The 24,539-nt window shown below is 38.0% G+C and overlaps 1 protein-coding gene across 7 annotated transcripts in view; it reads right to left on the bottom strand.

The window, feature by feature from the left end:
- The window catches only part of RAPGEF4 (Rap guanine nucleotide exchange factor 4), a 288,041-nt gene that overhangs the window by 168,832 nt on the left and 94,670 nt on the right, over positions 1–24,539 (bottom strand). For 2 of the 7 annotated variants that reach the window (XM_081261504.1, XM_081261505.1), the window contains exon 2: positions 22,821–22,912. The exons of 4 other annotated variants lie outside the window; for them this stretch is intronic. In XM_081261504.1, the coding sequence (XP_081117630.1) occupies positions 22,821–22,844 (24 nt within the window). In that variant the 5' untranslated portion in view covers positions 22,845–22,912. Of the gene's footprint in view, positions 1–14,043; positions 14,271–22,820; positions 22,913–24,539 lie in introns of those variants that run through there. One more of the 7 variants, XM_081261507.1, reaches the window with a different exon arrangement.

Here is a 24,539-nt window from a genome sequence, read left to right as displayed (position 1 = left end):
CTAATGCAAAGAGCACTAACTTCAGTAATTTGTTCTAACAGATTCAAAGCCTGACTCCCACAGCAAATTAGTAATGCTGGCTGAGTCACGGAGGGTCACAGACAAAGTTTCTTAAAGTCTATTTGCCTCTATTCTTAGCAATCATCTTTGAGCAAGAGAACAAAAAATATTGAGGATATATTCGTATAACAGACTTTGAGTATGTTGGAGTTACAGAGCACCATCTTTCCAACAATTAGGAGATTCATATTCACCCCTCTCCAGGAGCTTAGGAGCAGCAGTGGAGAAAGGGCTTCAGAGCATTTGGCTGGGTGTTTCTCAGGGTGTACACAGCAAGGGAAGAAGGGAGAGTTCTCTGATCTGAGAGGTCAGCCCAGTCATAGAGGGGCTTGGGTTCTGGTTGATGCCACACTCTACCAAGGTAAAAAAAGCCAGGCTCAGCTCTAGCAAGGAACAGCTTATCACCAAGATCTTAGACTGCACTCTAAACTTGTTTCTTTAAACACAATGGCAACAAATAGGAAATCTTTATATGAATCATTTCATTTGTTTTAGTTTGTGCAAAATGATTATATGTCACTGTTGAATTAGAAAAGACACAGCCGGGCACAGTGGCACATGCCTATAATCCAGCAGTTTGGGAGGCTGAGGCTGGAGGATCACAAGTTCAAAACCAGCCTCAGCTAAAGTGAGGTGCTAAACAACTCAGTGAGATCCTGTCTCTAAATAAAATACAAAATAGGGCAGGGGATGTGGCTCAAGGGTGGAGTGCCCCTGAGTTCAATCCTGGTACCCTCCCACACACCCCCAAAAAGGAAAGACAGCAGCAGCTGAAAGACCAAGGAAGAAAGACCTGGAGCTGCTCTTGTATTTTCTATATACCACATATCCTCAATACTCTACCAAGGTTGTGACAATGGGTGACAGCTGAGATGTCTTAGCTATCAAAATGTCCTTTGAAAACTTGAAATGAAAGACCATTTGGCACAGTTATCCCACTCCTCAGCATATACCCAAAGGACTTAAAATCAGCATACTACAGTGATGCAGCCACATCAATGTTTATAGCAGCTCAATTCACTATAACTTAGCTATGGAACCAATCTAGGTGTCCTTCAATAGATGAATGGATAAAGAAAATGTGGCATATATACACAATGGAATATTATTCAGCCATAAAGAAGAATAAAATTGTGGTATTTTGCTGGTAAATGGATGGAAATAGAGACTATCAAGCTAAGTGAAATAAGCCAATCCCCCCAAAAACCAAAGGCCAAATGTTCTCTATGATATGCAGATGCCAACATGCAATAAGAGGGTGAGGGAAGAACAGAAGGTCACTGGATTAGACAAGGGGGGGATGAAGGGAATGGAGAGGGGATGGGAATAGGAAAGACAGCAGAATGAATCAGACATAACTTTCCTATGTTCATATATGAATACATGACCAGTGTAACTCCACATCATGTACAACCCCAAGAATGGGCAGTTACACTTCATGTGTGTACAACATGTCAAAATACACTCTACTGCCATGTATATCTAAAATGTACAAATAAAAAAGTTTAAAAGATGTTCTTTAATAAATGATCTTATATTTTAATTGTGATCTTAAATGCAATAACCCCCGAACTGAGGTTTTGGTAGGGATCATGAAAAAAATTCTAGCCATGTCTCTCTTGTCTGGTTGTATATTGAGGATACGATCATAGACATGTGTATTCACTGTGAGGGGGAAAAAAAAAGACTGGACTTTGTATTCAGTGATTTACATTCTGTCCCTTAAAGTAGCTTCTTCAATTAAGGAGGCTGATTATATCTCCGAAGCTGGTGGTGTATTATAACAATCAATTGCATTTGACTAATTCACCCAAGTAACTGGCAGTCGATGGTTCCAGGCAGTCTGAGCCGTCCATGGTCACCGCAGACCTGAAGTGACATGGGGTCTGCACAGCTGCTGTTTGGGAGGCTGGACGGAGAAGAATTGTATATATTTGCTCAGCTTTTCATCTTCCCAGATGAGATTCAAAATGATAGCATCTGAGCTGGCAGGTTGGCTAACTTCTCTGTGCTTCAGTTTCATTATCCATAGAATTATAAATAGGACAATAACCAACTGCCACCCTGCACTAGGGGGAGGATTAAATAATCAGGTAAAAGCAAAGAAGAAGTACAGAATGTAGATGCTTCTTAATGAGTGGTTTTTCCATCTGAAGAACTTACTTTGGTTTGGGGGGATGTTTTAGTTTGTATGTTTGTTTTGGTGCCAGGACTCACACAGGCTAATAAGCACTTGCTCTAACTGTGATACAACGCCCAGACTCTTCCTGGTGTTCACATATATTTGCCTTGGATGGTCATTTGCTTGTTTCAAGAGGGCTGTCATCTCAAAATACTGTCATCGCCCGCTTTAGAATTAACTTCAGCACAACACAAATTAGTTTCCTTTTGCCAAAATGTATAATACCCCTGTTGATGAGATTCAGGAAATGGAGGCCTTCTTTTCCTTTTGTTTATTTATTTTTTAACTAGGGCCCCTCAGATGTCAAAGGTCCTAGGGGTAGGACCTCAGACTTATTTTCATTTGACAACCGAAAGCCTCTGCAAGGAGAAGTTAAGTGATTTACTCAAGGATATACAATGGTCAGAGGCCAAAATAAATCATTCAGATTTCGTGCCTGGTCCTCTGGGGCACTCCACCTAACCCTGGACTCTTCCAGGCATTTCTCTGAGTTCTCAGAAGGACACTTCCTATGACTGGCATATTTCACTGCAGCCAGCCAACACCCATCAAAACACACGCCAAGGGCCTCTACACCTCAAAAATGAGTGAAAGAATAAGTCAAGCTAATGCACAGTTTTCTTTTTGAACCGCACTCTGAATCCATTATGAATTCACCTGAACAAGAAAGCCTAGTGCCTCTGTAACTACCGATCAGAAGGGTTTCAGAGATGATTGTGCAGGGTGAAAATGACGAAGCCCTGCAGGAAAAAGGAACTGACTCCTTTTTTCCACTCGAAAATGTGAGTCTCTATATTAAAAGCAGAGAGGAAGCCACACTAAAGCAGGTTATCCGAATAATCAATTGTTTATTTTCTCAATTCTAATAGAAATAAATACGCAGCTTAACACCAAATTTTAGAAATGAATGAAAGGTTCTACAACTTTTTTCAACACATTTCAAAAGTTTTGATCAACACCCCAAATTCCCCAACTGCCGATTCCACTGACATAATCCATTGTCTACACTCAATGTGATGGCTCTACACAGGATTTTTGATAAATTTACCTTGACCTGTAGACAGGATTAAATGATAAAATCATTTTAGAACTAGGAAACAGACATAAAGATAAATCACCTCACCTGCTTATATCCATGTGCGTAGCTGTAGATTGCTGGCAATATTCATGGTCAAGCTAAACCATTCTATAGCAACTGGAAGAAGCCATGACCACCTATATTATATTATATTATATTATATCATATTATATTATATGGATTTCAGAACTTTGCTACTGAAGCCACAGTTCCATTCTGGGGCTCATCTGCAAGGTTGTGGCTTCTCAAAACCATGCACAGGAAAACAAATCCTGATATAAACTGACATAGGCTGCAGCTGCTTAACGGATAAAAAGCTTCAAGATTGAGCAGGCATTTTTCCTTCTCTCATGAAGCATAAAAGTCTCTAAGTTTTATTAAGTCCTCAGTCTCTGAAAAACATGATTGATAAACAGCTTCTCAAAACTGGGAACTGGCTTGGAAAGACATATAGATTTAGGTAGGTAGATATATGTATATGTCAGGTATGTATATACGCAATACAGTGTCAAACACTGAGAGTGAGTCATGATGTATAACATATTCCTAATAAAAATGACATAGGAAGAGGTGCAACAGGAACACCCCAAACACCCCAGGATTACCCACAAACTGGGTAATCTGCAGGCCAACATGGTAGTAACCAGACAGTGGTAACAGCAGCAGAGGGGCCCAGGAATGAGGTGACTTGGGCTGATGCAGCTTGCCTCTTGTTTGAGCTGAACACTCCCTGGAAGTGAGGAGCCACCCTCAGGGTTTCCCTACTATCAAGTTCCTGTGATGCACCCAGCATGGGTCTCCATGAAGGATGTCAGCCACAGGGTCTGCAGCATGCATAGAAAGACATTTTATGTTTACATTTCATATTTTACGTTGTCTGAGCTTCGACTTCTGGACTTCAGTCTAGAGATCAGATACAATCCCAGCTTTCCAGATGTCTGTTTCAGACAGAGCAGATAAACAAACACACTGTGAGCAATTTGATATGGTTCAACATAATGAAAGTCATCCAAATTCAGTGAGGGCTGGGATGGCTTGGAGACTAAGCTAAAAAACACTCCCAGTCCCACATTCCCCATGCAGCCACATGGGTGAAGAAACCTAAATATCGGAGGCTGATTTTCCATCTGTGATTTTTCAATACACAAAATTTAGCATTAATTCTATTCAAGACATTGGACCTCCTGTGCTTTCTATTATTTTACTCAAAACATACAGGTATAAAATTACCCATTGGGAAATAACTTATAGCAAAAAGATTTTCAATATATTACTTTAAAATCTTCAAACTTATTCATTAAAATATATATTAGGGTTTTTTTTAAACTGTTTTCTATTCAATAAGCACACAATAAGCAAGAGTTTATCAGGGCCTCAAGCTTGTGGGTTTGCTTGGTTTTTATCATGACAAACTTTTTATTTTAATAGAACATGGCTGTTTATAAAGAACTTCCCTGTGTTATCTCACTGAGGCCACCTGACAACTCCATGAGGTAAAGATTAATATTCACATTTTAAGATAAGGAAATGAATCATTCTAGAGATTCAATTCTCGTGGTGGTGGGGATTCAGTTTTGTTCTTTGATTCAGACTTTGGCTTCTGATTAAGATTCTGGTTGGCTCCAGATTCTTTTGAAACCACCAGCACTTACGAGGCACCTAGGAGACCCAGGCCCTTGGTAGGGTGTGTTTCCCTGGGTTCTTTTCACATTTTGGCAAACACTTTGGCAGGAAGTCAAGCCTCCAAGCTCAGTGACAGAGGGGTCATGTTGTTTACTGGGGTCAGAACTAAGTACTGTGCTTCTAGTCCAAGCTGGCTGGAGAGGTGCTCACTACTCTGCGTTCAGTTCTCTCTGGTGTCAGATGTTAAAGGGGATAGGTAACAAGATGAGATCCAGCTATGTCACTAAACTATCTGGTGTAGTCTCCAATTGAGAAAGAATTTCTGAGATTTTATGAACAGAGAACCCAAAACCTCCTGTTCTCTCTGTGGTACATGACTGAGACAAAGAAAAATTTCCCTTTTCACAAAAGCTATAGACAACATAAATTGATGATATAAAACTTTTGTGTTCGTTAAAGGGTCTTTGGGGTTTTGTGGGGGTGTACATGCGTGTACCCAGGGCCTTGGACATGCCAGGCAAGTGTTCTGCCATTGAGTTACACCCCTAGTCCCACTAAAAGGCTCCTTAAAGAGGCCTCACTGGGCATGCACTCTTACCATGCTCCTAAGGCCATCTTATACACTGTCCTGTTTCTTGGGTCTAGAATAATGCCTGGGACACAGCAGGAGTCAATGAATGAATGAAAACAAGGAAATGAGTAACTTAGAGGGATTCAGGGAACCCAATCCCTCCATGACTGGGGAAAATCTCCAGGGACAAAGATTTCTGTGATCTTACCTCACCCTGAAAAAGAAATTACTTGGCTAATACTACGAGCTTGGGAATCATATATATGTTTCTTGCGCCTCCAAAATGACAAGATAAAATTAAAGGCCTTAGTTTTCTGCCGTGAACTATGGTTGATTAGGAATAGGATAAAATAGCCTCTGGCTTATTCAAATTTAGGACAAGCTCTCAGTTGTTGTATGGATTTGGCAAAATGGTCAACCAGGAACCTACCATCCAACTTCCGAACAAAGCTCAGAAACTACCACGGAGGTTTCCAGTTAGTTCTCAAGGCAAAACGACAGAAGGCAGTGATTACTTCATTGTTCAGGTCTCTGGAAGAACTGCCATCCTCACCAGAGGCCTAGAAAGAGCTGACCATCACAGGCCTTATTTTGCAATTTTGATAAATTTTGTGGGAGACGGTATGCAGTGGAGACGAGCTACCTCTTTTTAAAACTCGACACGCCAATCCACTGCAGAGAGGGCCGAGGCTGGTGATGGATTCGCCTTGACACCTGCATTTTGGGAAGACCATGGTGGCAGGCTTCACCTGCTACCAGGCTCCAAATGAGACTGCACAGAGATGTACATTTGTTCTACCACTGCATTTGAGAATTGAAGAGTGCTTTAAGAGTTCCCTACATTCTCCTTTTAGAGAAGGAAAAACTATAGAACCCCACTTAATTCTGTCTCTGAATTAGCAGGTAGTGTCAAGGTTCAGATGACAGCTCTGTCACCACTGTCTGGATCTCTGATAGACACACCTCTACGGAGGGCACAAGCACAACTAACAGCAGAGATTACACATGGTTCTTCTCCATCCTCCACTCCACAGATCCTTCCCCATTATGTTTTCTATTATTAAAATGTTAGAATGAGGCTGCAGTGTAGGTTAAAAATGTTAAAACTTAGAATAGTTTAGGGGTAGAATGCCTGTTCAGTACACAAAAGAACTTGGGTTCAATCCCCAGCACCATCCAAAAAAAAAAAAAAATTGAAGAAAAAAACTTAGAACAAAAAAGTACAGGTGGTCTATGCTATACAAGAGCATGTGATTTTGCAGGCCACTCTAATTCCACAAAATGAAACACAGGACTGTATTTTCTAGAAGCACTGGGACGTCAAAACAAATTTAGAGTTCTCTGTGGATCACAAATGAACCTTGAAGCAAAGGTCTCTCTTTCAGTTAAGCATTATCATTAAGGATATGAGCTGTGTGAATAATATTGATCGAAAACTACTTAATTCATGTTTTTATCGTTTCAGAGATTGATTACGAAGATGCCTGTTTTATTAGGTGGTCCAATAATCCTCATGTGATTCCAATCTATTCAAAATACAATTGCATGCCTGGATGCTAGGAGCCCAACAATTAGAGCATATCACACCTTCTCCAGTTGCTCTGTCATTGATTAGCAGTTAAAATTTGGATTAATTTAGGTGTTACATGATATGAATTTATGAAACATGACCTGTTTCTCTCTTGAAAGTAGAAATCTATTCTATATTCCACAAAAGTGGCTAAATAAACAACATAACACGTCCTTTTTCTAACTCAAATCATTAGACTTCTTCTGTGTCACTTCCATCTCATGGAACTTTTCCAACATGTAGTTATGGCTCAAAAGTTCAAAACAAAGTCTTAAACAGTGCCCCTTTACCATGACAGACTGGCCTGGATGAACATCAGTCTGTGCCTATTTGATCAGAATGAAACTGGACAAGGCCAATAGATCTGGCTCTTTTGTCATAATTTAGTTACAAAAACTAACAATACCCTCAGCCATTCACCCATTTTACTCACAGAGTGCTGAATAATAAGAGAATCTTGCAATCACTTCCAATTTCAAAGGGACAGAGGTCTATTTCAGATGATGAGGTCTGTTTAGATAAGCAAAGGGATGTCTTCTTGGACCTTCATGCCCAAGGTTAAGAGTCTCTTCTTTTGGATGATTCCTCTGACCACAAATAAAACCAACTCATTTCCCTTTGCCTTTGTAGTGCAGGTTAAAGTGTTAAACAATGTGTTTTCCATAGCACCTGTAGGATAATTCAGTTATCCCAAATATATTCAAACACTTGAAGGACACAAAGCCAGCTTTTTAAAATAGAGTATCTAAAGAGTATCTAATTTTTTAAAAATCCCAAGTGCAGAAAAGTCAAAGAATCTTTTTTCCTTTTAATAATCATATTTGAGGTAGACTTTAGCATTCTAAAACTTTGGCTTAATTAAAAGGAAAAATTCCATGCAGTTTATACTATATTTTTAAAAAGAAAAAAAAAACACAGAGAAAGTGATCTAACCTTTGTTTTCCCCGTTTGAATCCTGAAACAGAAGAGAGCCTCACCTTTATTTCCCAAAGTGAGACCTAGGGATAACCCCACTTGGGAATCAAGAGAATGTAAATATTAACAGAAGCCACAGGAATGGATGGGAAACCCTCCTTACTCTCCCAGAGCCTGAAAAGACAACAGGTCCTAAATATCATCTATATTTAATAGCATATAAAGAAGATAAGCCAGGGGCTGGGGATATAGCTCAGTTGGTAGAGTGCTTGCCTTGCATGCACAAGTCCTAGGTTCAGTCCCCAGCACCACACACACACACACACACACACACACACACACACACACACATAATAATAATAATAATAATAACAACAACAACAACAACAATAAGCCAAAATATACCAAGAAATAAGAAAGCACAAAGAAATGTTAGGAAAATGAAATTTCAGGAGGTGGGAGGTTTCCACAAAGTCAAATACCATAACAAGGTGAAGGACTGAGACTGTGTTTCACAATCCAGATGAGGAGGCAGAGGATGACTTTAGCTATGGGGAGTCGATGGAGGGGCTGGACAGAGAAGAAAAGGACATAAAAGTACAGATGATTCCAAAGTCTGTAGAAGGGGAGATAAAGTCAGAAGATGAAGGGTACCAGGGAAGACGAAGGCTTTGTTTTGTTTTGTGTGAGGATGGGAGTGGCCAGTGGCCCTGTCACTCTGATGAGAAGGATCCTCTAAAGATAAAAAAGGTGAAGATCACAGGAAAGGGAGGAATTGTGCTAAAGCAAGCATGCCAAGAAGATGGAGTGAATGGGAACCAGAACCCAGGCGGAGTCATCTCAGGAGAAGAAAAAAAAAACTTCCTATTTTAACTCAAGGGAAGGGGAGCAAATGAGTACAAATGGAAAACATTTTTAAGTATATTTATAATTGCCAATATTCTCTACGCCTTCCTCCCCTTACTCAGGAAAAGGATGATCTGTTTGCTCAACTGTCTATCACTTGTGCTGATGGAGGTAAAAGGTGGAAGAAATCGACAGGCACCAAGACAGGCTAGTTTGCTCTGCCCAGAGAGGACTGAGAGTAAGAAATGAGGTGAATTAGAACAGCGGCAGGGGAGAAGGACAGGAGGCAGAAAACACAGGATAGTTGCCAGGAGGAACTAGATTGGGAGAGAAAGATGTGTAAAGATGGCTTTCAGAAATCTTGGTCTTGGTCCTCGACATGGTCGGCTTTCTTTGGTTTATGACTTGGTGGCACCATAAGAGGTGAGACTGTCTGCGGGAAAACGAGGGGACAGGTGATCTGGTCAAGGACTTGATGTGAGCAGGAAAATCTTCAAATGGGTATTAAGGAGAATGGGAAGAGCTTCTAGGAATACATGTAAAATCACTGATTAAACTAAGAGGTTCTCTGGAGCCGGAGGGGTTAAATTTACCAGGACATCAAATTGGGCAGTGGTAGGTGTTTCCCCAGCAGCTGGGCTAGAGTCAGGAGAGAGCACACAACCGGACAGAGTAAGGCTTGGGTTTGACCTGGAAGGTGCCAAGAGCAGCACAGGTCTGTTGGGCTCATTTCTAAGTGCTGTGTTGCCTGACACAGTAACCACTTCATATACCTTAATCGAGTGAATAAATGAGAGAACTGATAATATTGGGGAAAGGAGTGGTTGAAATGATAGGCTACAGTATCCAAACTGAATAGGGAAGGAAGTGAAGGCCAGGGGGACCTAGGAGGGGTTAAAAAGGTCCCAGGAGTGGCTCGGGAGGCTAAGGCAGGAGGATCATGAATTCAAAGCCAGCCTTAGCAACTCAGCAAGACCCTGACTCTAAATAAAATACAAAAAGGACTGGGGATGTGGCTCAGTGGTGAAGTACCCCTGGGTTCAATCCCCGGTACCAAAAAAAAAAAAAAAAAAAAAAAAAAGTCACAGGTCTATGTGTCACACAAACTCAACTTCAACTTCAGGTGGTAAGCACCCCCTGGTGGCTTGTCCAGGAGTCATTAGACCCAATATTCTTTATATATATATATATATATATATATATATATATATATATATATATACTCTTAACTCTTGTTTTCAATGTTCTAAGCTCCCTTAATTTCCCATCAATCTGTCTTTCCCATTCACCCTTTAAACCAGCTCAGCTTTTAACTTGCCCTAGCTGCCTCAGGTACCCCCTAATTCTCTCTCTCCCCTTTCCTCCCAAACTCATTCCCTTTCCTTTTTCTATTTTTTTTGAGAACAATCCTAATCACGGAAGATATTGCTAAAGGTAGAATCCACAACATGCCTGAACTAAGGATCAAGAAATCCTTATATTTCAAAATCAAAGAAGTCAAAGACAAAGAAGGTAGATGTGAATTTTAAGGTAGTCACAGACCACATCATCTTGTAATGAGCCTGCGTTTCCCTAAACACTAGCATTCAAAACATTTTCTATCCTGGTGGCTAAGGCTTATATTTTAATTATTAACATTAAAAGTATCTCTGCTATTAATTTTTTATGGCAAATGTGATACTTCTGCTGTAGGATGGGTTGAGCAGCCCTTTGAAAAGTAGACTGAAGATGTTTACAACACTGTTCCTAAGAAGGACTTACAAATGCACTTTTGGACCACCACCTATTTGTCAGTTGGGGATATGGTATGCTTTTGATTCTTGTTTAGAATTCCTTAAAAATCACAATAAGCTATTTAGGGAATAACAGTTTCTAAACCTTCCAACAAATAATAATGAATGGTTAATGTTCTGCAGGGTCAACCAGCCATCTTTTGGCTCCTGTTTCCTCTTTTAAAACATGCTATTTTGAGAATTTCCATTCCTCATGCTCTTTTTCTTCCCAACCCTGACACTATTTGTATCCCTTCAGTGGCATTTTTTTTAAACTCAGGAAAACTTAAATAAGTTCCAAGACTGCAGAAGAGCCTTATTATTTGATGACTGTGGGTCTTGTCTGGGAAAAACTCCAAACATAGATTTGCCATTTTAAGCAATGCCTTTGAATTCTCACTCTATTGTCAGCTCCATCCCTGCGTTATTGGTTTATTATTGATTTTTTTCCCTGTTCCTTTTCCATAAGTTAACTAGAGCACTCTGATTTCTTCTTCCCTCTTCTGTTTTCTTGGCTTATTGGTCCCTGAAAGACTTCATCGCTTTAGGTTTTTTATTTTTAAAGAACACATGCACACCTATAGACACAAAAGCGTACCTTGCCATGACCATACTCTGGGTCTTTTGCCTCTCCATCCTAGCTCTCTGTTCTTTACTTGTCCTTCTTTGCTGTACTTTAACTGGACCCAGCGTGCATGATCTTCCCCTTTGAGACAGGCTTTGGGCTCATCCTTCACTCCTCCCCTCTGGTGCCATCCTATCTCAGGTCATGCTCTTATCAAGGTACCACTACACCCACCAAGCCAGCTTTGCTGCCACCTCTGCTCTTTTCTTCTGTCCTCACCCCCACTTCCTACGCTCTGTCACAGGCTCCATCCACAGGGTACATGGTACTCCTTTCATCCTGGGTGGGCAGGAAAGCATCTCCTCATACCCAGGCACACCTTCCCTCAGAATCCTCATGTGCCTGAAAGATGAGGATAGCTTTCTCCATTTCACAAATGAGAAAACTGGCTCTCCCAGAAGTGAAGTGTTTAGTCCAAAATTCCCTATCTTGCAAGTGTTGGAGTCACTGGCCCTCAAGTGTGAAGAGGGAGGACATCCTGAGTGACAGAAAAATACAGTATTCAGCTAGCAAGGATTCTGTAATTAAGTTCTTTCGAGTTGGGGAAATCACATCAAGGCTGATGGTTTCAACAGATGGAATTCATGAAAAAGAAGTATCAATGCAAGTGTAGGCTCTCAGATTTTATTCTAGCTGGTTAGAGTATGTATCTCAGTATACAGTAAGTGCTAGATTAATTCTTACTCAAGTAGGGACCAGGGAATGGAGGGGAGCCCTTGCTGCCTTTAGCCAGTTAATTGCATAGTTTGGTCATAGGATGCTTCTTAATAGAACACACTCTGATGCTTCCTTCTGACCCAGACCCAAAGAATATCAGAACAATACAACGTTAGGAAAAAAGGCTTTGGGATTACTGGGCTGCCTTCCAATTCACAGGACTATTTTTTTTTCTAACTACAAGATAATTATTGCTGGATATTATTATGGGGTTTTTCCATATGTCCTTTAGTTAGGACAGCAATGACCCAACACTCTGCCTTTTAATGTATTCTGGTCTCCTGCCAGCTTACCTCATCCTTCATCTTAGTGCCTTTGGTTTTCATTTTTATGATTATTCAAACTTCCCTTCCCTAATCAATACCGAATTTGGCCACTGCTGCTCTTGACTGACTACACACTTTGGCAAAGACTCCTTGGAAAGGGTCTTTTTTCCACTTGCAGCGGGCTCATTTAAAACAAGTTCTTGCTACGTTCATCATTTTGGCAAACAAGGACAAGTTCAAGGAAATTAGAGGCCAAACTTGACAGAGCACTGGGTACAGCTGCTGGCCCAGCTGTGCAATGATTCTCAACTGGTCCATTACCTCCAAAACTCAACTATTCAGCACAGCTTCCCCAGTCCAGAACTCCTGTCGGTCTAATATATTTGGCAACAGCCATTATTTCAGAAATGAATGCTCATGTGTATTTATAGCAAATCACATGCCTGCTCTATCAACAATTAGAGAGATTAGAATTCAGCAGACATATTCCTCTAATTAGGACAAGATGGAAGACATAGAGTATAGAATTCTGCAGTTTGGTCAAGGTTTATTCTCTCCTAAGGAGACTGCCACAATGTTTCATCAGTCTCACATCCGGTCTCTCTAGGGCCACCCCACCCTCCCTGTAGAACATTCACTCTGTGTCCGTCCCATGGAATTTTCAGTCAGGGGATTCTGTTTCCAATTGGCACTTCAAGTTTCCCCTTCTCCCTCCCACCAACCACAGGATAGGCTCCATGGGCCACTTAAAGGCTTGTTTTGAAATAACATGTGGACAGCATCATGTGGTCACTAATTTCATTCAGTTACACCCGTCCCCTGGAGCCTGGTGTATGTTCTATGCTCACACTTAAATAGTCTCTCCTCTAAACAAAAGCCTGATCTCAGTGTCTGGGCCATAAATTCCATCTTGCCTCACTCCTGCCCATGCATTATTTAAGCAATCTTCTCGGTGAGCCGGCATGAGAATTTCCCTCCGAGTAACAATCAGCAGGCGCATTCAGCTCTGTTCTGATGGGAAATGTAAGATATTCGAAAGAGTTCCACCCATTCACAGTCTCGATAGTGAAATATGATAATCTAATTTGGTAAAAATAAACTGTGAAATCAGAGATTTGAGGCAAAAACTTTCAAGATGCAATTCAGACTAGCAATCAATGCTCATTCAGTTTCTGTACCATCTCAGCTTTCTCCTTGTGCAGATGCTTAAGTGAGGCTAAATTAAATAATTGACAAATTTTTAAAACTGCTGGAAATTACCATCTGTACTTAATTTTGGAATATAAAAAGGTCCATAGAAAACACCCTTTATGATTATTTTGTCTAATAACAGATATGAAACAATACAAACATCCCAGTCATAAAATATAATGCGTTTCGAGCAGTCTGGCTCACATAATCAAACACAGTTTTCAAAACAAAAGACCACAGGAGGAGTGAGACACTGGGTGACACATACATTTTTCTAAAAAAAAAGACGAGCAAAATAACTGAGTTTTTAACTTAAAAATCTACCCCCCTCTAGTCCCTGCTTCCCGGTAAAATAAAACACAAAACAAAACAGAATCTCACCCACAGGCTTCCTACAGACAGTAATGACAGTCATCACTTGCTCATATTTCTCTCCTGGATCAACAGTGGGCTAAACTGTCCTCTGTTAAGAACTTTATTAGGTTGGTATTACATTTATACAAAATGAAGTCTACTACTGTAAACAAACTGCTTGAGACTTCCATGAACACACAAGAAGAGAAACGAGCTGGCTCCCTGGATGTGAACACACTGGTACATACATGGATAAAACAAGCTGAAACTTACACCAGACACTTCTCCCAGGTCCAACACAGCAGTAGCCCTAAGGGTACATTCTAGGTGTTTTTAATCCATGTTCTGCTCTTCTCACTGGTGGGACTACTCAGGCACATGGTCAAGTTGCAATCCGCTTCTCCCTTAGTGATGTATGAGAGCTGGACTGATTTATCTTGTCTTTCTGCAGCATATTAGCACTAATGTTTCTGCGTATGCATCCTACCTTTCTTTAGCCGTAGCCCCGGCTTTATCATTGGTAATCTAAATTAAAGAGCCAGTGAACAGAGCAGGGTTGTTGTCCCCCACCCCTCCCTGTTTTCCATGAAACAATTGCCAGGCGCTCATTCCCGGACAAGGATTCCACTGTTTATTCTATCGAGCCTCCCCTTCAATATCCCATTGAGACTGGAAGTCAGAGTGGCAAAGGGAGAGGTCCAGTGAGACTGCCTTAGTTCAAAGGTATATTTACGATTTATGCCCTAAAACAGTAGCTGGCTTCGGGAAATACTCAAGAGCTGTCATCTACCAGATTTTCAGCCTAGAATTCAGAATCGACACTTCACAAAAACAGAGCAACTTGATACTGCACTTACTACCCTGAATGCAGTTCACCTTTAGTGATTCATTTTTTTTTTCTGAGAAATATCTTCTTTTTCTACCAATCTTTGGTGGACATCTGTATGCTTAAATGCTTAATTTAATGAGCAATATTTTGAGTGCTACGATTTTGCAGGTTGCACACAAGAAGCACAAAATCCTATAAAAATTTGGGGAAATCCTTCAAACAAATCATTATTAGCCTTGCTGTAACCTGCTGTCAACAATGAGCAGCTGACACAAGAGCTAAAGGCTGTATTTAATTTGTGAGCTGTCAATTCCTCCAAGACATGTTTAAAATTTTCTTAGTCTCCACAAATGTTTGGGAAGGGAAAACAGATCAGAATATATTTTCATATGGAAGTTTTTGATCTCTTAAAAATATTATGCCTTAGCAGTCTCTCAATGCTTTTAAACTCAGAATTTACGATGGCTACTGAAAAAATATTAGGTTTATGTTCTCATTTTAGGTATAAGAGTTTGGTTGATATTAAATGTTATTTCATTTGTATTTTTGTGTATTTATAATTGTTTTCACAATTTTAACATGTTTATTGCATTTAAATTTTTTACTTTTAAAGTTAATAAATTATATCCATTTCCCTGTAGGCATAAAATATAGAATTTCCCACCCCACCACCCTCATTTTTTTTGGCACTGGGGACTGAACCCAGGCCCTTGAACATGCTAGGAAAGTGCTCTGCCACTCGGCTACATCCCCAGTGCTAGACTCGCCTTTTAAAACAGCTTTGTATTATTCAATCCCCTAACCCTGGACATTTGAATTGCTGCAATTTTTCCTTTAAAAAACACTTCTTATCAGAAATGCAAAATATTCACATTTCCAAAAAAAACCCAATTTCAATTCCTCTCCCCCCGAAAAAGAGTCAATCTAAAACTTACTGCTTCTCAGCTTTTTTAAAATTTCAGTCAGCAGAAATATAACTTGGGAAGGCTGCTTGAAGACTATCCAGGTATCTATCAGTTCCTCTAGATTGTATCCCTGGGATAAACTTTAAAAATATTTATTAATGTCTGTACTGTGAAACTTGGTTATACTGAACTGTTCCACAAACAGAGAAATTATTTTAAAAATTTAAAGCTGGGCTTATCGCTTGACTGCTTAAAACTTTGCATAGCTTCCCATTACTCTTAGGATAAAAGCCAAAATCTTTATCATGGCCTTCAAGGACTTGGTTTTATTCCACTCAGAAGATAAGCCCACCTTCCTAGAACTGCCTGGCTGGGATTCAGAATGATCAATCAATCAGGTATTGAATCCATGCTCTTTACTAACCAGTCCCTCAAGTATGGTATCTGAGCACTGGTCTGGGATGCCACGAGAATTCCAAAAGCAAACACACAGGCCCTATCCTTTGGTTTGAAAGTAACATACAAAGCTGGAGGCAGAATTATCCTAGTTACTTGGGAGGCTAAGACAAGAGGATCACAAGTTCAAGGCCAGCCACAGCAACTTAGCAAGACCTTGTCTCAAAATTTCAAAAGGGCTGGGGATGTAGCTCAGTGATAAGATACCCTTGGTTTTAATCACTAATACTGGTGGGTGGGGGGAAGCAACATGTATGAATAATATTTCACTTCTCTACATATCACCTTATGGCAAAATCAATACTTTGCAAGCTTGACTCTAAAAATGCAAAGTGAAAATGAAATCAAGGGGGAAGAGAATAAGATGAAATTAATCATTTGATGAATGTTAATTCAAACTGGCTTAGGCCAGAGGATGAAAAGGGAAACCATCAAAACAGAGCAGAAACTCTGAAACAAGTATTACTCAAACTGGGCCTAATGTTGTCCTTTTAAGATCTATGGCTTACCATCAGCTAATTACATATAAGTCCACTATTTATCCCATAACTGTGGTTTTGAGTTTCTTCAGGAAATCACTCATATACTTTAATTACATTACTACTGATATTACTCTCCTCCAAAAATTATCTTTATTTTAATCACTGAATGAACTACTTGACAAACTTCACCAGTTTCTAAGTAAGATGGCTTGAGAAGTTGAACATCACAGGACCATGAAAATAGGGGATTTTAGGAAATTAAAGACCTACGTTGCATTTAATTTAAAAAAAGCATGATTCTTTAATGCAGCTATATATAAACTTGGGTATAAAATAATGTAAACACTTAAAGTTACCTGAAGCATTCAAAGAGTACTAGAGGTGAGTCTAATACATCAGGAAATGTGACTATAAGATTCATAATATTTCCTATACTTCCCTTCATTGCCAAAAATTTATACCACAAAACCTTGCCTTAGAAGAAATCCTAAGACTCTGGTCTTCATATCACAGCTCTACCACTTACCCACTGTATGACTTTGGGTAAGGGACTTAAACTCACTGTGGTACGTGTGTGTGTGTGTGTGTGTGTGTTTTAAATTCGCCTATAAAATGCAATAATAGAGTTCCATTTCTGATTTCAAAACTCACTTCTATCATACCAACCCTCTGGTAGATGACAACAACAAACATATCAGAAGGCACTAAAGAGTAACCAAGAACAGGTAGAAACCAAAGGGGATGATGGTACCTAGATGAGTGGCACTTAATGAATCATCCAGCTTTTATAGTTTTTCATATACTAGAAGGTCCCAGGGGACTTGAGATGGCCCTATTCATATAGGAGCCTAATGTCTTACTAGCTAAGGAATTAGTGAGCAGAGTTTGGGAAGATGACAGAAGCTGGAAAATGAGGGAGATGATTTCAGAGAAAAGATAGCCACAAATTCAGTACGTAAGATTGGATCAAATCTCTGACTGATCCCAATACTATGTTATGGTTTAGATATGAAGTGTCCCCCTTTAAGGAAGTGATTGGTTCATGAGTGTTCTAACCTCATCAGTGGATTAATCCATCTTATGGATGAATAATTTAAATGAATTATTGGGAGGTGGTAAAAAGTAAAGGAGGTGGGACCTAGTAGAAGGGAGTGGGTCTCAGGTTTGTGCCCTTGGAAACTATATCTTGTCCTTGGCTTCTCTCTCATCTCAGGTCCAAAGCAATGGAGTCAGTCAATCATAGACCAAAACTCTGAAACTGTGAGCCAAAATAAACCTTTCATTCTTTAAGTTGTTATTGTCAAGCACTTTGTCATACAAGGAAACTAACACACAATATATGCTTGGAGCATCCTCCAAGCACCCCAGCTATCATGAAAAGAACTGAACAGAGATTTCTGCTACTGTCTGTTAGTTAACTGCCTGCAAAACCAGCAAATCAATACTAAAGTATGTGATGAATTTCAGAATCTCTATGATGTATCCTTCACAATGTCCAAGGTGAATTTCAAAATTACCAGATACGCAAAGAAACAGGAAAATGTAACAACATATCCTCAAACAAAAAAAGTAGTCCACAGAGTCCCACCAACTGTGGGATAATGCAGACAACAAGAATTAGTTTAAAGCAGCTATTATAACCATGTTTATGGGCATTAAAGAAATCTCAGTAGAAAAGCAGAAAGAAAAGCTGAAAATGGAAATGCTAAAATTAAAAAGCATAATATCTGAAAAAATCCATTGGCTAAACCTAACAGCATACTGGAAAAACAGTAATAAAATTTGTCAGTGAACTTGGAGATAAAATAGTAGAAATTATTCAATCTGAAGAACAGACAAAAAAAATTTTTTTTTAAAGAGAGAGTGAAAGAGGAGAGAGAGAGAGAGAGAGAGAGAGAGAGAGAGAGAGAGAGAGAGAGAGAGAGAATTTTTTAATATTTATTTTTTAGTTCTCGGCGGACACAACATCTTTGTTGGTATGTGGTGCTGAGGATCGAACCCGGGCTGCACGCATGCGAGGCGAGCGCGCTACCGCTTGAGCCACATCCCCAGCCCCCAGACAAAAAATTTAATGAACAGTAGGACATATGGCATAAGGTTTAGCACATATGTAACTAACTGGTATCCCAGAAGGATAAGAGGAGCGAGAGAATAGGCAGAAAAAAAATATTTGAAGGGGAAATAGTGGCCCAAATTTTCCAAAATATGGTTCAAAATGAAGACATGTTTACCAATTCAAGAACCTCAGCAAACCCAAGGGAGATTATTAAAAAAACAAACAAACATAAATACATGCCCAAACCCATCATATTCCAAGTTCTAAAATTTAAAGATTACAAGAGGATCTTGAAAGCAAATGGGGATGGGGTGTGGCTTATTACATACAAGAAAACTACACTAACTTATCAAAAGTGGAATATGTCATCCGTTTAAAGTGCCAACAGGAAAACAAACATCAACCTAGAATTCTGTATCTGGTAAAAATATCCTTAGACAATGAAGGCTAAAAGAAGACATCTTTGAAAAGAAAAAAAAAAGTCTAAGATACTTAGTCACCATTAACTCGAAATATTGAAGTGAGTTCTCCAGAATAAAGGTAAATGACACTAGATGGTTATTTAGATCTACACAAAGGAATGAGGATCGCTGGAAATGGTAAATATAAAAGACAGGCGCACACACACACACACACACACACTCACACACACTTTTTTTTAAATTATTTAAAAGACATTCAACTATTCCAATAAATACATAACACAGTTTTGAGGAGTTTATGAAATAAATGGAAGCAATATACAGGATAAGAATGGCACAAAGAATTTGGGGAAATGTAAATGGAACTATACTGGCATTAGGTTCAATATTTGACATGAAGCAGTATAATATTAATTCTAAGTACCATGTGAAAAGTTACAAGAACATGTGCTGATAACTGAACAAACACTAAAAATTAATTCAGAGATATAAATAAAAAGTCAATAGAAAAATTAGAGTGGACTTTGGGGCAGCCATGAAATTTTCCCACTTGGGTCTCTCTTCTAGAAGAAACTTGCCAATCATCTGTAAGGAATACAGTAGTTGAGAGCATCCAACTGTAATCCCGTTAGGATCCACTGTGAATGAGTCAAAGCTATGTTCTTCAAACTTAGCCAGAGACTGAGCTAGCAGGGATACCAGCACTTGGCCATATCTGCCCAATGCAAAGCTTGTCCACTGGCAATCTTGACACAAGTATCCTCCACTAGGCTGGCAGAGACCTTCTCAAAATTGCAGTGCAGTCTGAGACTATCTACACTATCTTCCTTTCTTTTGACCCTTCTTTAATAGGTTTCAGACTCTTGCTCTTTCTCCTCTTGTCTTTTGTTGGCATTGTGCCAAATAAATGTCTTACACATTTATCTTTATCTTGGCATTTTCTTCCTGGAAAACCAAACTAAACAAGGATATTAAAAAATATTCATTTAATCCAAAATAAGATAAAAAAGGAAGATAAAAGAATAAAATGTAGATAGGACAACGAAAAGGCAAACGACAAAAATAGCAAACCTAAATTCAAGCAGTTAAATAATTATATTAAATGTAAATGGACTAAACACTCTAATTTTTCAGAATGGATGAAAACCAAAACTTATCCATATGTTTTCTATACTATATAAATAAAAACAAACAAAAAGTTTGAAAATAAAAGCTTGGGAAAATAGATATCAGGAAAAGAGAAAGTACACGAAAGTGGCAGTGGCTATGTTAATATCATATGAATTAGCTGGGCATGGTGGCAAATGCCTATAATCCCAGTGGCTGGGGAGGCTGAGACAGGAGGATCATAAGTTAGAGGCCAGCCACAGCAACTTAGCTAGGCCCTAAGCAACTCAGTGAGATCCTGTCTAAAAATAAAAAATGAAAAGGGTTGGGTATGTAGCTCAGTGGTAAATTGCCTCTGGGTTAACTCTTCAATACCCATCCCCAAAATCATATGAATTGAATTACAAGGCAAAGACAATTATCAGGCATAAAGAGAACCATTTTATAGCGATACAAAGATAATTCGTCTGAAAGAATCAAAATAATAGATTCATAAAATAGAAAATTATAAAGCAAAACCTGACAGAATTATTGAAGAAACAGACAAAATCAACAATTTTAGTTGGATATTTTTAACATTGCTATCTCAAAAATTGATAGAATAAGACAAAAAATCAGTGGGGACATATAAGATTGGAACATTACTATACATTGACCTAATTGACACTTTGAACATTACACACAACTGCAGAATACCTTCTTTTCAAATGTACATGGTACATTCACCAAAATAGAAATATGATGTACTGTAAACAAATCTCAGTAAGTTTTAAAAGACTGGAATCCTACAAAATATATTTTCTAACTATAATTTAACTCAACTAAAAAGTAATAGAAGGAGCATACTTAGAAAACTCAAAATATATAAAAGTTGACAATACATTTCCAAAGAGCTTATGGGTCAAAGAAGAAATTAGAGGAAATACAAAATTTCTGAACTGAATGACAATCAAAACATGCAATACATCAAAATTTGTCAGACACAGTTAAAGCCATTCTAAGAGGAAAGTTTATAGTAAAAATAAATTGTATGGTAAAAAGGAAAAAAAGGTCTAAAATCAATAGCTCAAGGTTCCATCTTAAAAACTAGAAAAACAAAAAGAGGAAATTAAATCCAATGTAAGTAGAAGGAAGTATTTTTTTAAAAAAGGAAGACATTTATGAAATAGAAAACTAATAGAAAAAAAATCAAGAAAGCCAAAAACTGGATGTTAGACCAAAAAAACTTAATAAATTCCTAGCTAGACTGATCAAGGAAAAAAATTTTAAATGGAATACAAATTATCAGCATAATGAATAAAAATGAGAGTTCTCTAGTCATCCTAATATACTGAAAGAACAATAATTAACTATAACAAACATGTTTATGTCAGTACATTTGAAAAGTTAGGTAAAATGGGCAAATTCCTTGAAAAATACAATTAATCAAAATTGGTACAGGATGAAAGTGAAAATCTTAATAGCTGCAAACCTTCAAAAGAAATTGAAAAAAAAGTTATCAAAATTCTTCCCACAAAGACAACTCCAGTATAAATAGTTTCATAGTGAATTTTATCAAACATTTAAGAAAAATGTAATACCAGTCTTATACAACTGTTTTAGAAAATGGAGCAAGATGAAATAATTCCCAACTCATTTTGAGACCAACATAAATCTGATACTAAAATTTGATAAATATGCTATAATAAAATAAAATCACAGATTTTATTTACAAACACAGACACAAATATCCTTAATGAATATTATCAAATAAAAGCTAGTAATATATAAGAACAATCATCCTTTTTGTATTATGATCAAATTTATCTCAGGAATGTAATACTGTTTTAACTTCTAAAAATCAATCAATGTAGGGCTGGGGATATGGCTCAAGTGGCCTGGCATGCGTGTGGTCCGGGTTCGATCCTCAGCACCACATACAAACAAAGATGTTGTGTCCACCGAAAAACCGAAAAATAAATATTGAAATTCTCTCTCTCTCCTCCCTCTCTCTCTCTCTTAAAAAAAATAAAAATAAAAATAAATAAAAATCAATCAATGTAATTTGAAATATTACCATAATAAAAGAAAAAAGCCATATAGAATTTTATCTATACATTTAGAAAAAGCAATTTATAATATTCACGTAATAAAAAAACCAGCAAATTAAAAAGAAAAGATTTCCTCAATATATAATTGAAATCATGTTTGATTTTTTTTTTTTGGTTTGTTTTTTTATATTTATTTTTTTAGTTGTCATTGGACACAATATCTTTATTTTATTTATTTATTTTTATGTGGTGCTGAGGATCAAACCCAGGAACTCGCATGTGCTAGGCAAGTGCTCTACTGCTGAGCCACGATCCCAGCCCTTGAAATCATTTTTAATGGTAAAATGTTGAATGCATTTTCTCTAAGATCAAGGTCAAGGAAAGCATGTCTACTCTCACAACTCCATTCACTCATGTAATGAGAGTCTTAGCCAGTGCAATAAAGTAGGAAAATTTTTAAAATGGTATAAGGATTGAAAACAAAGAAATAATACCATTAGTTGCAGATGACATGATTATTTTATAGAAAAGCCATAAAGTATCTCAATGGGATAGTAATAATAATAATATTTCCTATGGTTGTTATAAGAATTAGATGTTCAAATTAAAACATGTTTAACACTATGCCTAATACACAGTAAACACTCCCTATATAAGCATTAGGTTAAAAATGTGTCTAAATATAGAATTAGGAAAGGGTTACATGTTAGCTTCTTGACAATCAGTATACATTTATTCATCAAAATAGCTAATAAAATGCTACCTTAAAGAATAAGGTTATCTTCATTCTGGGACCCAGGTTATGTATAAGTTCAGGGCAAGTAACACTGAGATGTCTAGTCCTCACTGATATTCCTAAAATAGAAAGATGAACTGTGTTATAAAGTGATACTGTCCACACAGCTACATCCACATAACTATACAAATCCAAGTGTCACTTTTAAATGAGCATATACTTTGTTGTGACATTTAAACTTAAAAAATGCAATTTGCATTTTGTATTTACAGTTTAATTCCATTTTAAGGCAAAAAGATGTGTGTATATAGTCACTACTTTTATCTGTGCATATTAAAATATCTGGAAGCATACAAAAGTGGGTTAATGGTGGATAGCTCTTGACAGTGGAAATGGAAAGAAACTTGTATTTTATATCTTAGGCATATGGTTTGAATTTTTAATGATCTTTATTAACAATTTACATTTTGATTGAAAATAGAGAAGCCTCTTACTAATACAAAAATATCAACATTTAAAAGTTGATTCTTAAACTGTTTTTTTTTTAATTTAACAATATTTAGTCTTCTTTTTTTCTGAGTCAATAAGATAAAAAGAGTTCTTTCTTTGTTTACATTAAACAAAGGTAGTTTTATTTTAGATATCAAGATCATTTTATCTCTAAGATCCTTCTCTGCATCCTCATTCCACCCATTCCAAGGGGGAAGTCAGGGAGAAAAAATCACAGATTAAGTCAAGATAAAGGTTTAATCTACCATCAGATTCACAGGCCATCAGAACCTGGGAGCCCCTCAAAGCCAGGGGCTTGATTCCTAGAGAGACTATCTGCTTAGCCCTAATTTATGTTTTCTGACTGCATTGACTTCAGGAACTGGTTTCCCCAACTCCCATGTCTGGATGTATGGAGATCCCGGAAAACCATATGGATCACAGTCAACTCAGTATCACAGAAACCCAGAATCTTAGAATAACTTTAGATCATGTCTAATCCATTTACAGACAACCACTTCCCAGGTAAGAAAACCTAAGTCCAGAGAAATCCAAGGTCTTAGCGTTATTAAGAGATCAAAGCAGGTCTCTTGAGCTTCAAGATAGACATTTTCCATCAGGACTGTGAAAGGACAGCATGCCCCACTAATGCTGACCAGGGACAGTCCTTCATGTACAAAGAGTACATTAGGATACAGGCTTAACAAAGCACTGAAGGGAGCAATCTTCCGGCCTTTATCATGGATCCCCAAATTGTAGTGCAAACATCAAAAACTGACTGTTATTCTTTTACCATCATGATTAGTGCTCCATAAGATGCACACACACACTTTCTCTACAAATAGTCTCTTAGTACAAAAGAGAGAATGCTCTCTGTTTGAGATATGCCTTCCGGCCACATCACTCAGGGATGCTTTTAGTACGTAACTAATACTAATGAAAGGCTCTTATTAGAATGTTTTCCACATTTTGGCTATAGGCAACTGGAAAGCTGGAAATATTTAAACGAATGCATTGTTTTCTATTATGTTCTTTACAGTGGGAAAATATACATTAATTTAGGAGGTAAACCAGTGATTAAGCTCTGGAATCACTCAAAATCAATAAATAAGAGATTGATTCTGTGAAGTTGTCCTGCGAGCTTGTCCAGAACCAGAAACAAATCCCTTTTTCCTCTCTTCCAGGGGAAAAAAAACAAAACGAAACGAAACTCCCAAAGAGTCAAAATAGCATTCCCAAAGGTCATGAGCTAAAACT

This window comes from Spermophilus citellus, assembly GCF_964194105.1.
Source record: "Spermophilus citellus genome assembly, chromosome: 11".
Lineage (NCBI taxonomy): Eukaryota > Metazoa > Chordata > Mammalia > Rodentia > Sciuridae > Spermophilus > Spermophilus citellus.
The sequence above is the reverse complement of the archived record's forward strand: the minus strand, read 5'-3'. Positions and strand labels throughout refer to the sequence as shown.